At 36.6% G+C, this 16,089-nt stretch overlaps 1 protein-coding gene across 2 annotated transcripts in view; it reads left to right on the top strand.

The window, feature by feature from the left end:
- Positions 1–11,920, top strand: part of LOC129578493 (uncharacterized) — a 132,651-nt gene extending 120,731 nt beyond the window's left edge. Inside the window, exons 4-7 of one of the 2 annotated variants that reach the window (XM_055467186.1) lie at positions 68–159; positions 632–742; positions 4,311–4,577; positions 10,341–11,920. In XM_055467186.1, the coding sequence (XP_055323161.1) occupies positions 68–159; positions 632–742; positions 4,311–4,577; positions 10,341–10,745 (875 nt within the window). In that variant the 3' untranslated portion in view covers positions 10,746–11,920. Of the gene's footprint in view, positions 1–67; positions 160–631; positions 743–4,307; positions 4,578–10,340 lie in introns of both variants that reach the window. The other variant, XM_055467185.1, reaches the window with a different exon arrangement.
- The last annotated feature ends 4,169 nt before the right edge of the window (positions 11,921–16,089 follow it).

Genomic DNA, 16,089 nt, shown 5'->3' with positions numbered 1-16,089 from the left:
CAATGTATGATTTTTATTCAATCTCTCTCTCTCTCTGTTTTTTTCCTCCCTTTCTGTGTGTTTGCAGCCTTTTGTCTGAAAGATCTGAAGATTTTCGTACCGGAGGCGGTTATAACGGGAAATGCAGCAACGCTATCATGCCAATACGAATTGGAACAAGTAAGTGAACTGATACATGCTCGTGTATGAAAACTTTACCATGGTCGATGATTGTCGTGCATCACCATACGATGATGATCTTCATCCTTTGTAATTTAGCTATTGTTTTATTTTCGATATTTTATTCCATTGCTATTTAGACTCAAATGCACTTGAAACACTCTCTCGTGCTTTTATTTTCATTCTTTTCTACTACAAATCTCGAATAATAAAAAAATAAAAAAATAAAATTATATAAAAGCAAAAACCTGTGTGTGAAAAATACGTATAAAACCCACGATAAAACGATGGCAATAGAATGAAGAGGGCAAAAAAAGGAAGATGCGCTCAAATGAGTTGACGCCATACAAATAAATAATAATGATCTAACAATTGTGTGAATATAATAATAACTATAAAAGATATATCTCTTTTATTTGCTTTGTGACTGACTGCCTGACTGGTGTATGTATGTATATTTTGTATCCCCCAGGCACCACTGTACTCGGTTCGATGGTATTTTGAGAGTGAGGAATTCTATCGCTACGTTCCTAAAGAATCGCCGCCATCAATAGTGTTTCCCGTATCCGGAATCACGGTCGATGTGAGTATCTCTCTTTTTTACTTGTGATTTTTCTTTTATTTCTTCTACTCAATTGTGCCATTGAAGCATGCAATTTCGTGTAGATTTTTGTGCGTATCTTCCCCTAATGCAAATGGAAATTGATGTAAATGTTACGAATAAAAAAAAAATAACAACAACAACAACACCAATTCCATCGCCTGTTCTCCGTAAATAGAAGAAATGAAAAGCAAAAGAGTTCTTATTACTGAATTTGACACGGCACATGAATGCTCAATTTTTGCTTGTCGTTTCACATTTCTTTTCTGTTTGTTTTTTCGTCTTCATTTTTTGTGTTTCACATACTTTTAACTAACTCATGCTTTGAATGCTCTTTGTTATTTCCAAAATTATGGGTTTTCATTCAATTCCGTCGACGGTTTCTCGGTACCACGTCACACAAGATGCTATGCAATTTGGTCGGATATGCAAACACGTATGCATTACACATACACAAGATGTTTTCGTTTAATTTAACTTTGCATTCGCTCGGCGTTTTTTCCATAAAGTTTGCAATTGACATTGAGTTGTTTAAACACGTGATGCAACTTTTTCCGCCCGTTGTTAACTCCATTTTTTCATTCATATAATTGCTTGTTTGCTTCTTGTACAGCACATTCACTAGTTTTTCCGAGGGAAATTGCGTTTTTTTTCGGTACTTTTATTATGGTGTATAGTATACATATCGCTTGTTTGATACGCAATTTTGAAAGCATCTGCACCATATTTTCCTTTAAGCTACATATTAAGCAAAGCAAAAAATTAATTTCGTCAGTATGCTATGGCGTCTGTGTGTGTGTGTGTGGGTGCGGGCTTGTGTTATATGTTAAACCGATTTGTAGACATATTTGACAGAAATTGTATTTCGGTGAACACAGTGTGTTCAAAAGAGAACCGTCGGAAGAGAGATATTGCTGTGACGAAGACAGCCAACGGATGCAAAGGAATGAACGAAAAATGTGCATACACTTAAGTTGCATAGGCTTAAGTTACACACACAAACACATGTATGTAGACACACACGCGTGTACACAAAAAATAGTATTTCCTGGAAGCCTTTTGATTCCAACATATCAAACTTTGAGTAAGTAAGTGCACAACGAAGAAGAAGAAGAAAAAAAAAAGAATAAAGACATCGAATGAGCTCAATCCGGATAGAAAAAAGAACATGAACAAAAAATAATACCAAAATGAAGAACTTCAACACAATTTTAAGCTAGCGAATAGCACACACTCGACTCGAAATGCTATGAATCAGCAACACCAAGTAATAATATAGAAAAGAGGGCTTGCCATAGATATTCATGAAGGCTGAATACGGTGAAGTAGCTGATGTGCCAAGTATCCTTTTCACCCAAGCGAAACGACAACCAACAGTCGAACAATTTTGTTTATGCGTCTAGCTTTTATCTCGCCCTTTTTCCGCTGCTTTTTTTCTCTTTCCTTCATTTACGCTTGATTTCAAGCTTTTGATTTTTGTTTCGTTGCATTTTTGCTGCTCACATCTGCTCTCCTCTGATGGCAGCTCATGTAACGCTTTTCGATCAAAGTTTTTCAGTTTGGAGCTGATGAATTCTTTCGCTCTTGTTTTTTGCCCGTTTTTTTTGTCTCTCGCTCCTTCTATTGATTTGGTGCATTCGTTGCTGTTGTTTCGCTTACCTTTTGTTTGCCATAGTCAAATGGTAAAATATAAATGCGTGAACGTTAAATGGCACCTATGCTCTAATATCGTTCGAAAAATAAGCACATATTACTTGCGTTGCTGCTGCTGCTGCTGTGTAGTTTTTGGAATGCAAACGCGTTTTCCGAGAATTCGTTAAAAGCTCTTCCGTGCATTTCCTTTGCTTCACTGTGTCCCATTCTCTCTCTCTCTCTCTCTCTCTCTCTCTCTCTCTCTTCGTTAGGTGAAATCAGTTATTCACTGTTCGGCCAACAAAAATTCCAAACGTGTGCATCGCAAGCATTTAATGCATATTTCATGTTATCTATATTATGAAAAAGTGCAAAAAAGAGCGTTGCAAGTCAAACGAAACAGATTTTGCATGGTGCGACGAGGGTAAATACATACACATCGGAAGATATAGAGAGGAATTTCAAGAAAATCGGGCGACAAGTGAAGGAAAAAATTGCGAAGTTTATGCTTGTATATTTTAAGTGTAAATATGGCAGAAAAAGAGTCGCGTTGGATCACATCAACAACAAAATACAAACCTAAACACACTACAGGCGCATATGCATCGCACCGAAAAAATAATGATGCGATTTTTTTGTTTAAAAATGTCTGTATGCCACTTTGTCACGACGACTCTCTCGCTCGCGTGCTGTATCATCCCGTTTGAATCAACTATTTATAGTACATTTCGCGCTCACTCATAACACCAACCTGTGAAGACCGATACAGTGTGAAAGACGTACATACACGCGTGAAATAGAAGGTAGAAAAAAAGCATAGAAACACATTCATAGGCGGTCACCAAGCGAAAAAAAACATGGCACAAAATAAATGTAACATCATATTTTGTAGCTTTGTTTACCTTGACTGACTCGATGTGATGGGATGTGATGTGTGTGTTACGCGAACATCAACATTTATGAAGTAACGTTTGCTCACTTTGTGCGGGCGGGCATTAAGCAATTTCCCGTGATTTTTCAGTTTTTCCGCTTCTAATTTGCAACATTCGCTGTTCACTCTCACTTGAACCGTTGCATCTGTAATCACTTTTCAAAAATCAGTTTTACGTTCTGTTCATTCAAATTCATTTATTATAACTTGGAGATAGTGGGTGACACACAGGATGCCATATGGTTTTTTTTTCTCATCTACTTGAGGCACAATTTTTTCCACCATTTTTTACTGATGCGGATAGCAACGATGCGATGGATATGGTTGACACACAGAAAAGTATTTAAAAAGTTAGAGAGTGAGCGGGAGGAAAATTGGCTGATTATTATGACAACAGACAGATGAGTGCATGTCAAACACAGAATGTAAATATAAATTGCTTGGCAGTCACGTGTGGAAGAACAAACACGAATTTTAAATTGATTGCATGAAAAATGTTGCAAATGAAAAACTTCTGATTGGCATGCATTAAGAGTCGCATAAAATGAATCAAATAATAAAAAAATGCTTGAGAACATGGGAAATTACGAGAAATTACACCTAAAAATGCACGTGCTCTTGCACTTTTTGTTGAAAGACAAATGCACCGTTATTCTGTAGGCTAATTACACTTCATGAACCATGTTAATAATTCAAACCAAATGAAATTAGTTGTTTAAATAGAAGTTTATCCTTGTTATTGTTGTTGCTCAAAACTCAAAAAATATGTTCAACTTTTTAATATTTTTTTTTTCTGAGGATAAAGCATAGAATTAGCATAGCTGAAAGTTAAATATGAATTTTATATACTCTTATTGGATCAAACATATTTGATTCGGTATGAGCTTTTTGTTTATACTCGCCAAAATGCTAATCTTTTTGGATTTTTTTTTTCTCTCCCTCTTGTGTGCAATCATCCTTTTTTTCACTATTCAATTCCATCAGAAGGGATCGTCTGACTCAACTTCCGTTACACTGCGCAGCATAACTCGAGAGTTGTCTGGCAAATTCAAGTGCGAAGTATCAGAGGATGCACCGATGTTCCATACCGAAATTCGTGAGGCACACATGCAAGTGGTGGAATTACCAAAGGAAGAGCCAAGCTTACAAATCGATAAGAAAATCATCGGGATCAACGACAGCTTCAAGGCAGTTTGTACTGTGGGCAAAAGCTATCCAGCTGCAAACATAACATGGTACATAAACACGAAAAAGGTGAGTAAAATTTCCATGAAATGTAAATCTATTCTTCTGTCTGGTTTGAATCCATGGACAGCGCAGCGCAGCGCAGCACAGCATAGCGTAGCGCATACATAGATAGACCGAGTGTATGGTTCGGTACATGGTGAATCAGGGCGGCTGACCTATTCAAAAACAAGCCAATTTATTTTGCAGCAGATGCGTTGTAATCATAGAACAAAGGTCATAAGAATTAGTAAACTGAAAGTTATGACTACAAAATGACATAAACCGACGATGGGGATAAGAGTCTAGAGTCTAGTTCTCGCTCACTCTCTGTCTCTCTCGTCCTCTTTTATTGGCTTGCTTTTCTGCAATAGTAATCATGTTTAATTTTTCAATCAACGAAGACATAACGAACATCATACATACAGAGGGAGAGAGACATTGAGAAATAGAAATAGATGTAAAATTTTATTCGCATTCGCTTGAAGTGAAGCGACACTGAAGAAGAAGAAGAAGAGGAAGAATGAGAAAGAGAGTAAAAAATGGAGCAGAATGAAATCCAGCAAGCGAGTAGAATGACATGTGCTGCATGCATACATACATAGATATGGGATGGAGCAAAAAAAAGAAAGAATATCGATCGTACGTTTGTATTTGTCGTTTTTTAAGCGATTTAACACAGTATTATCTACACTTCGATGATGAATCGTAGTTTATGTTTCTGCGCTCATGCGAAGACATTTATGAAGCGTTTTTATTCGCTTTCTATCTTCTATGTAATACATTTATATTTCGTTTAAAGTACGCGTATCTGTCATATGAACATGAAATTCGAATGTAAGCCATACATATTGCATGGCTCATAGAATCCGATTTTCTTCAGTTTTTGCTCCGGGTTTTTCTTTCTCTCTTTGCTTTGCTTCACTCTCTCTCTATCTCTCAATCGGGTTGTTTTTTTTCTCTCCTCTTTTTGCTTTATCTCTATTGGCGCTGCCGTTTCCTTTCGTTTCCACTTAGAATTTACTTGTGTAATCGCTACTCGTACCATTTCTCTTTCATCTCTCCCGCGAGTGTGTCTTTTTTCTGCGCTTCCAGCCAACCATAAAATGCATACTCGTTTTTTTTCATAAATCCTTTTTCACGCCGCGCACATTTGTCGCTTTAACGCAGCACAACACAAGAAAAATGACAAAAACAACAACAGCAAGTGTAACGAGAGGAATGCGCGTATATATTTAACTACAAGTTTACATTGGAAGAGAGCATCGGCGTCAATGTGTCTACACATGACCATATAATCTCAGAATATATCTGTATAAATAGTATGTGCGAGCATGCTGTGTTATTATTACACCCATAACCCAACAGCACATGCATGAGGGGTTTCAACGTTTTTTGGCCGTCATCACATTGTCTAATTACACACACTCATATGCAAATTAAAGCAAATTGAATTTTAAATATGCGTTAATAACAAGAGATGAATTCGTATTTGGTGTTTAATAACAGTAGTGGCATCTTTCTCTCGCTTTTTTTTCTTCGCTCTTTCGGCTCTCACTCTATTGGTGCAACCAGCACAAACAACCGAAATTCACTTCATTCCCATAAATAAAGAGCTGCATTTACATACGGAAAATGGGCGACTTTGTTGTTGTTTTCATTCAAACTAAAAGTTTGTTTTTTTTTCCTCAACCAACATGAAAATTAAAATTAAAATCAAAACATAAAAAAAATGAGAGAGTCCATTCCATTACAAGTTTTTGCCGTTGAAAATTAGAAAAAAGAGTAATTAAAACGGTAAAAAAAAACAAGGACAATTCTTGGGTGGTGAGTTCTGACCGTTCTATAGAGACAAAAAAAGAGAGAGGGAAAATCAAGGGGGAAATCACTCAAAAGTAATACCAAATAGAAAAGTAATACCTCAGTTATTTCTAGTAATACCTCTGGTATTACTTTTGATATTTCTATGAAAAAAGTAATACCGAAAAAAAATAATATCCAAGTAATACCAAGTAATACTGATCAATAGAAGTAATACACATGGTATTACTTTTGATTTGTACGGAAAGTAATACCAAGTAATACCATTTATGTAAAAGTAATACCTAAGAGTGATTTGCCCCTCGGGGAAAATGCACTTGTTATCTATAAATAAAGAGGTATTTTTTTGCTGTTGCGAACATTGTACCTGGTAAAATCATGATAATTCTCCTTGAAAAAAGAGTGAGAGAGGAAAAAACACGCTGCAACAAATGTTATACGCTAAAAATTGTTTTGATTCTCGATGATTTTTGTAGAGTATTTTTCGGGAACTGGCCAGCTGAAATAATGAATAAAATGCATGCGCATGCACTGCAATAATCTGACTGCATTGTGTACTGTGTAGTGTATAAAAATATTATAAAAATTGATGAAAATATTTTAAATATACAATTTTGGTGATGATTACAGAATAATCAACTCTCACTTGCATGGACTCGACATTTTTCAATTAATCATTTTAATCAGTGCACCATCAAAATATATGCAATATTATCTCTGTTTGTTTACTCAGCAAAATGTGTTTGCAATATTTACATGTTTTTGTTTCTTTCTCTCTCTCTCCCTCTCTATCTCTCTTGAACATTTTGACCCCGATGTAAACTGATGAAATTAGTTTGGTCGCGAATCACCAACGAACGGGTTACATCTAAATCATTTTTTAGCTGAGTCAAACGAGCAAAAACCACCTAAATCATAATAAAATATTATAACATTGTAACGCGAAATAACACGTTGACGATTCCCATGCATATTTAACCCATGGCTGCACGCAGCACACACCATTTTTTTCGTTCTCTCTGCTCATCTGTTTATTTCCATCTGTGCACCCTTGCCCTGCACACACAAACATCCACATGAACATTGTTGACAGAGTTTGTGACTTTGGGGAATACTATCAATAAAATTTAATAAAAATATCTGTTTGATCATAAAGTGTGTACAGTGGCGAAATCAGTTTAATTGGAATGTATGAATGGCGATTGCTTCGGGTCATGAATTTGAAAATTCCAATGAATTTTTCCCATGGTGTCCGTGTGTGTGTGTGTGTGTGACATGTCGATGAGAGAGAGAGAGAGAGAGAGAGAGAGAGAGAGATAGGAAAGAGACACATCAGCCAGTGCAAATGCGATTCGATTGCCTACCACCAAATAATGAATATTTTCCGATCGTCTGTGCGAAATGGCAAATAAATGTGCATAAATATTTTGTAAGCGATGAATTTTTCGCGTTTGACGCATTTGTCAACGTGTTTATGCTTCGCATTCATTTCCATACGAAATAGTATTGATTACCACGCATAACATCCGATTTTTACTCACTTAAGTGAATGCTGCTCCGGTAAGGAAAAAAAAATCACCACCACCACATAGATTAAGGGGGTTTTCGTCCGCTATGATAACATACTTGCATTCATTTAAATAAATGATCAAATATTTTGACATCCAAATTAATAATTCGGATGGATGTAATGAGTGTTGAGCATGATAAGATGAACGCTACCAATTCCATATTTGTCTCCTGGAATTCAAACAGGAATTTTTAACTCGTCGTGAGTGCATTCCACAGATGAACATCGCAATGAGATGCATGTATTAATTTCAACATAACAAACTAATTGAGGTTAATGCAAGGAATTATGTCAAAACCAACTCACAACGCAATGCTACTGAAGCGAAGAAATTATTGAAACAAATAATGTTCGTCGGGAGCAGAGCAGCTCTGCATTCGTAATTTCTGCATGAATTCAGCTTAGCTGCTGCTTTTTTTCTCGTTCTCTCTCTCTTCTTCTTCCTACTGAGAATATCGACTCACAAGCATACAAACACCAAAAGCTGAATGAATGTTTCCAGTTTCCCGAACCCGGAGCAAAAGTTGTTGCCGAGAACAACGAGGAAAAATGCAAAAAGCCATTTACTTCGAAAAGCAGCTATCCCGATGTTCATTGTTCACATTTTTATGATTCATTGCCATTCCGGATTCTTCTCTCTCTCTCGATCTCGCTCTCGTTCTCACACACCGAAAACAGCACACAAATTCCATGAAATATTCACCATATGCAGGGCAAAAATTTTATTCACACACAAAAGGACTAATACATCAGCAAACTTCGAAATTGACAGATGTCGACAAATGATAATAATTTACATTTGTTTAGCAACAACAATAGCTGTGGGAAAAACAACTGCATGACACGGATGTGTTGTCGGTGGGTCTGTGAGTGTGAGTGTGTGTGTGTGTGTGTGTGTGTGTGTGTGTGTGTGTGTGTGTGTGCGCGAGTGTGTATTACTGTGTGTTGGCAAAGTTGCAAAGAAAAAAACACGCGCGTGTTAAATATTAGGGTCGGTGGGTCTGTGTGTTATCCAAAAAAACAAGATCATAAACAACCGGATAGAGGTGCATAATTTACAATTTCACTATGGTTCTACAATCAAATTCATGGACGGGCGTGCTCTCTCTCTCTCTCAATCTGTAATTTTGATGATGTGCGAATGAGTAGCTTCATTTGCGCCAATCAATTTGTAAATATTTACAGAAAACAAACGCTTCTCAAATCGATGGCTCAAAAGCCATAATTGAGCCATTAACCAATCGATCGAATTGTGTGTTTGAGGTTTTTGGCGATACCGATTCGGCAAATGTTTTGTTCTTGTGAATCGACATAAAACCGTAACGATTGATTCACGAAATTCAATATTGATTTGGACGGTTCACGATGTCTGTTCAAATGTTACACAACGACATTTTCATTTGAACAAAACGCACGTACCGTGCGATTTCTGTTATTGTCCCACATAAATACATAAATATAATTACATACGCATACAAACACATACACACACATTGTGCAACTGTTTCGATTCAACACACAATAATTTACCAAATATTCATATTTTTGCGGTTTGTATTGAAATTTATTGTTTTATCTGGCGAAAGTAAGCGAAAGCCAGTGTGCAGAAGCTAGAGTATGCGAAGCGTGCAACTATACAGATTTCATATACATGCGACACAAGCGAGCACACAATTTTCCCCATAATAATCATGACACTGAAAATGGCTTATAATCAGCGAGCGTTTGTCTGCGTACATACCTAAAAGGCTCAATACGACGAGTCAATATGTTTATGCAAATGCATTTCAATCGAAACACAGATTTAAATCGCACACATAAGCTACTTAAACGACTTCTTTATACACTTTCGCCCTTTTTTCGGTTGGTGCTGCTTTTGCTGTTGTTGTAGGTGATTCAGACATGCACTCAGTTTGTACATATATGAAGCTTTTCTTCAAATCTTCTGGTGATTATAAACAGGCAAGAAGTTTAATCCGAATTGTTTCTATGAGAATATCGAATTTATTTAAATGACATTCACTGCTCTGTCTGCCTAATCCTTCGTATTTCTATGCAAGAGCTTCCATTCAAATCGAAACAAAAGAATTAAATTCCATGATGAAAACAGAGTTCCATGCTCTGTTTATTGCCGAGGCAATGTAGAAAATTTATGCCTGTATATGAGATGTGCAAAAAGAGCGAGAGCGAACAATTCGCACTCGGTCGTTAATTATCCTCAACAGTGGCGAGAAACGAAGATACTGTATGACATTTTGTTATAATTTTTCAGGTCAATTTTTTTACCATTTGATATTTGTGTCGCCCCATTTTGACTGATTCACGCTTTCTTTTTTTCTGTCTCTCGTTTTCTTCTTCTTCTTCCGTTTCTTTTCATACATGGCCATCACACATCCAAACAGGTCTATAAGAATCCGTATCAGCGTGTTGTTTATCGTACGTACGAAGGTTCACCAACATTTTCATCGCTCGAAGTGCAGTCATCGAGTCCAATCATACAAGATATACTTCAGGCAGCGCCCAAATTTAATCCAAGCATAAAAGTTATGTGCGAAGTGTCCATTTTGCATGTATATCATAAAAATGTTGAAGCTAAATTGGGAACGATAAATCCATCACTGACAACCGTCACACCAAATTTATTGGGCTTGGAAAAAGCGTCCATTGGCGATCCAGATAATTCACCATTAACGGGCGGCGGTGGCAGTCACCATCATCATAACCACAACCAATACCAGCCACGCGTCTATCATGTGATTCTCTTGATAATTTGCTGTTATTATTTTTGTTATGATTCAATTCTGTGACGTTTTTGTACATAAATTTGGGTAATAGCGATGAGCAACGGACTTAAACAGCGAACAGAAGAAGAGAATAAAAGCAAAAACCAGAAAAAAAATAAATGTGAAGCGCACCATTACACAAGTGACGGCGCATTTAAACCAGAACAAAAAAAAAAAAAGCAAGTAAGCAAGTGAACACGGAGAATAAATGGTGACGAGATGAAATAGAATCAAAGAGAAAATCAAAACTGTCACACAATATTATTAGCCATTTGGAAACACTCAACATTGCATTTTTAGGCACATTAGTAAGTATGATTGCGGGTCAAAGCCCATACCAGAATATTACCAACCAACCAGAAAAAAAAACGCAGAAAATATATATACATACATATAAATATATATATAAACTGTCATCCAAAAAGCATAAATTGAAGCATTTCGCCGCGAATTGCGACGACAACGACACTCACACCCCGAAAAAAAAAAAACGAAAACACACACATAAAACAACTGTTAGCTAATAACTGCTCAGAAGCGAAAATAAAGAATAATGTGAACGCGTATACAAATGCAGCAGGAATGGAAATATTAATATAATACTAAACGAAGATTAATATGTACGTACTATAAGCATAAGCAACTTACACACAAATAAAATGAAAAAAAGAAGTAAATGATGAAATTATTATGTTATACTAAAGAAAAAAAAATTAAAAAAATACAATAATAATATAATAAAGGTGCGTGTGGCTGCCCCAAAACCATCCAGAATGGGATGGTGCAGCCACATGCACCTGAGTAATAATTATAAAAAAATACATAACAAATAATGGACAGCAAAAACGAAGCCATAGATTAATGAGAGCGAATTATAGAGAAATTTTGAGGGAAAAAAAAACAACATGGTATACTACACCGTGTGTACGGAAAGTGACCGAAGAGCATAAGATTATATATAATACATACTTATAAATATAAGTCTAAGATGAGCAAACATAGCAAAACACAGAGACCGTCAACAACAACAACAACAACCAAATATATAGCAAAAAGCCAAAAGCAAACGCTACGGAGAGACAAAGGAAATAACAAACAAATAAAAATAAATAAATGTATAGAGACGGAACGAGAGTGTGTGTACGATACCAAGGAATATAAATAAAAAAATGTTTTGCTGGCATTATTCTATTATTTGATATTTATGTGGTTTTTCTTCCCTTTGGTTAATCTTATTTTGGGCCGGATTTCACTCTCTCTCTCTCTCTCTCTCTCTCTCTCTTTCTGTCGTACGCATTCCGAATGCAGCAATGTTCACAGTATCTGTGTGAATGCGCGAATGAGTCATCTTTCATTTTCAATGATTTTGTTTATAGGCCGGCAGCGATGGCTTATTGTGGCACTGAACCCAGTGAAAACTCGTGCAAACGCAATTCAGTTGTCGTATGTCGAGGTCGAAATCCAAACGAAACCGTAAGTTATCTCTCTCTCTCTTTCACTAGCTGTGAGTGCGTGCACGCGTGTATGTGTGTGTGTCTATGTATTGCGGACATTCGTGGTCACTTTGTATAGCATTTTTTGAAAAGTGCATGGTTTTGAAACTGCCATGAGACAATGGACACAATGATGATAGAGTTGAGGCCTCATGCAAGCTCACATACACACACAAATGAATCGCACAAACATAATGGATAATTTTTCCGCTTATCTCTTCGGACTGTTGGCTACGATGGTCCCTTTTTCGCTCTTGCCCTCATCCAGTTTGATGGTTAATAATAGCACATTTACGTCAAACCAACAAAAAAACACCCGACACATCAACATCATTGGAACCTCTGGCCGTTCGAAAAGCACAGCTTGCAAACGAACGCACGGGCACAGCGAAAAAGAGATGGAGACAGACACACAGAAAAAAAATAGAGAAAAATTCGGCATTTCATCGCTGAGCGCCTGCAATGATTCTCTCGTTGAACACACCATCGAATGAAAAAGCATCTATTTATACATATAAATTGTAATTTTTCATGTGCTTTTTGGTCGTTTTACTCGATAATCCCATTGTATTGCGAAATTTATCCAAAATAATATCTCTTCACTTTTATCTCTACTATGTGATGATTCGGAACATTTTTATTGGATTTTTATTTAAATTGTTTTATTTTTCCGTTTTGCGTCGTCTTGTTCCTTTTCTAACCATTCGCCGGCGCTTTCGCGCATATCTCTTAATTTCACTCGCTGGCTTTCACTACCTCCCTCCCTTGCTCTCGTGCATGCAGCGACAATGTACATTTGACGTGCGCAAATACACACACACACACACACACACACACACAACGTTGAAACCGTACCAGTTCATCTATTTCATTCATTCATTTTCATTTTTATCCGTTTTGTCATTTGATTTTTCATCATAGAGATTGTTGTGCGTTTGTGTGTGTGTTTTTTTTTGCACGTACTCGACACATTTTTCGTATTCGGGGCTGGTTGAATTTTTGCTGGGTCAGCTCTTGCAAAAATACACCAAACGAAAGCAATGCCAGGGAGAAATAGAGATGAGGATGCAGAAGGAAGCAAAAAGGCAGCCAACATCATATAAACTGAATCATCAAATGAATTCTAATAGTAAACATCGCAAAACTCTTTTGAAGCGAGTGCTTCAGTTGTTCATTTCTGTTTGTTATGGCAACAAAACACTCCTCCCATTCTGGACATTTTCATTGTTTCTTTTCTGAGATATATTAGTGTGCTTCGTCGTCATATCGCATATGAATATTTACGTATTCTCATGTGATACCAATAAAATGCGAAATGAAACGAGACAGAGTGGGAGCGAATGGAAATATCACGATCAAAGCAACTGATAAACATGTTTTACAACACACAAATTATGCATTTATCAAATCGACAGATAGAGTTATAGAAGAATTTGAGCTGACGCATTAATTTCATTGGTAGTCAATCGAAAATAGTTTGATTTCAGATACTGATAGTGTCCCGGAAGGTAAGTAAAATTGAACAATATTGCTTTGAGCGTATGGAATTGTAAATCGCTTCAAGAAAATTAAATCATTTGATATCGAAAGATGGAATCGAGAGTCTCTGAACAGTTTATTTGAAAACGACTGTCTACATGCTCGCACGACGTATGAAGACAAAAAGCAGCATTGAAATCGATCTTTTTTCGTCGAAACTCTCTCCAATCAAAGCATTGTTCAGTAAATAAAATCTTTGAATCTACTGAACTGAGCGAGGTAGAGTGATGAGAGGAAGTAAAATCCAAACTAACAAGTTTGGTCTTCGTTCGATAGTTAACTCAGTCAAAGGAACGTGAAACCATTGGAAAAAGTAGAAAATACAACGAACAAACCTGAACCCATTTGTATTCCCATCTCAACTCTTGGATAACTTTTGATGAAATAAATAAATCAAATGATAACATACAAACTATTAATTTCTCGAAAAAGCAAGTTTTTAATTAAATTAATGTGCAGATTTACGCTCTTGATGCTCTTGTTGGCTGTGTAAAAGTTACTTCAACTTTTTGTTTTGTTTTGTTTCACTTGCAATCGTATTATGTTTCGTGTCCGTGTGGTATTTATTTGTCTGTGTGTCTATGCATGGCAGACACTTTGTTCTCTATTTCTCGTAGCCCCCCATTTTCTGTGTGTCGATCGATGGTTTTTCCGAAAATTTGATTTTGCAATTAATAACAAACTGACCTTTTTCACTCTTTATGCACCATTTGTAAACGTCGGCATCAGCGCTTTTTGTCTTGAGTTACCCTGACACATGACACGAACTCATCATCATCAATAACGGTTCAATACAAAACCATCCAAGTTTATACCTAACACTGCTTTTTATTGCTGCTCAAACATACGATGGGATCCATTGTAATGTAATAAATTCATACAATCAACATAAATACGAAAACATCTGAATTCAATGCGTTGTCTAAGTGATTGTTGGTATGTAATACTTGATAAAATCCTTTGTGCATCAACCGAAAATTCGGATGTTGTAAGTGTTTATTCATGAGTCTTCCTCTTCTCCTCTCCTCTCCTTCTCTTCTCCTCTCCTCCTATCCGTTCATTCCAAACGTCATCACACACACACACATAGCATTCAACAACTTGCAAATGCATAATCAATACGATACAAAACATTTCAGATATAAATTGTATAATTTGCACAAGAACAAACAGCATTCGTTCCTGCAACAAAAGCAGCCAGTAGAATACATATCGACAATGCACAATGCACATAAGCGCATTTCGGAAGCGTTGTCTACGTATTTGGCATGATTGAGACAATCAAATCAGCAAAATTCTTATCAATAAACTATGTTTATGCTACGAAGAACACATTGGTTTTGTTTAATGACAAAACAATGCCATTGCATCACTGTAACCATTCCGATGCCATTGTGCTGCGATTTTGCCCAAAAGCTGATTAAGGGAATGTGTATACCAAATCAATGTTCATTTATATGCATTTAGCAGTTTCTCTCCTACTCTCTACCTCCCTCTAACTCTTTCGCTTTTCCACGAAAAATGTATACAATTCTTCATTTTAAATCATTTCAGGTGAACATTTACGGAATGAAAAAGAAAAATGAAAAAAAATGTTTCCTTAGAAAAATGCTGCTATTTTGTATCATACCAAGTAATTGTGTATGCGTACACATAAAAACCAGCAATAATTAAAACGGTTTTTAAATGTAAGACTCTGATGCAGTCGGATGTTTGTGTGCCACAACGAGCGCATGAAATGATGGTGTTCGATACGTGCTGCGAAACTATGTTAAATGATTAAACGAACACTCAAAATATGTACACATCGTTGCATTCGAAAGGTAATGCAATTCGTTTGAACGAAAAACGAAGGTGGACACACATACACAAGCGATCGGAATAGAGAAACAAGGGAACAGCACGAAGCAGGACGTAGTTTTATGGATGTTTTCGTTTCTATTTGAGCTGGTTGTTACATGTGCTGAAATTACAATATTACCGCATCAGCAACAAAGATGTTGATCTAAGGATCTACTTGCACTCATTCTCTATCTCTATCTCTATCTCACACATACACACACATCTTGTTCATTCCATTGCTCACTCTCGCGTTCGTTCAGTTGCGCGTGTACTCCTCTACATTTTGGTCTTGGCATTTGTTTGTTTGCTTTGCGAAATACCAGCGCACACATAATGTTGCTGCTAGTGGTACTGGTGATGCTATGCACAGTGTAGCTCTCCGAAAGTAAACATAAAGCGTGCGGAAGGAAATAAAGTGAAAAACGAAAACCCAATTTTCTCGGGAAAATTTAAATTAAAGCACATTTTTAGAAGCCATTGCTGCCGCAATATCA

Source organism: Sitodiplosis mosellana, unplaced genomic scaffold (assembly GCF_009176505.1).
Source record: "Sitodiplosis mosellana isolate CC-2019 unplaced genomic scaffold, AAFC_SMos_1.0 Smas_scaffold_6226, whole genome shotgun sequence".
NCBI classification, from domain to species: Eukaryota; Metazoa; Arthropoda; class Insecta; order Diptera; family Cecidomyiidae; genus Sitodiplosis; species Sitodiplosis mosellana.
Note: the sequence above shows the minus strand (reverse complement) of the source record. Positions and strands in the feature narration are given on the sequence as shown.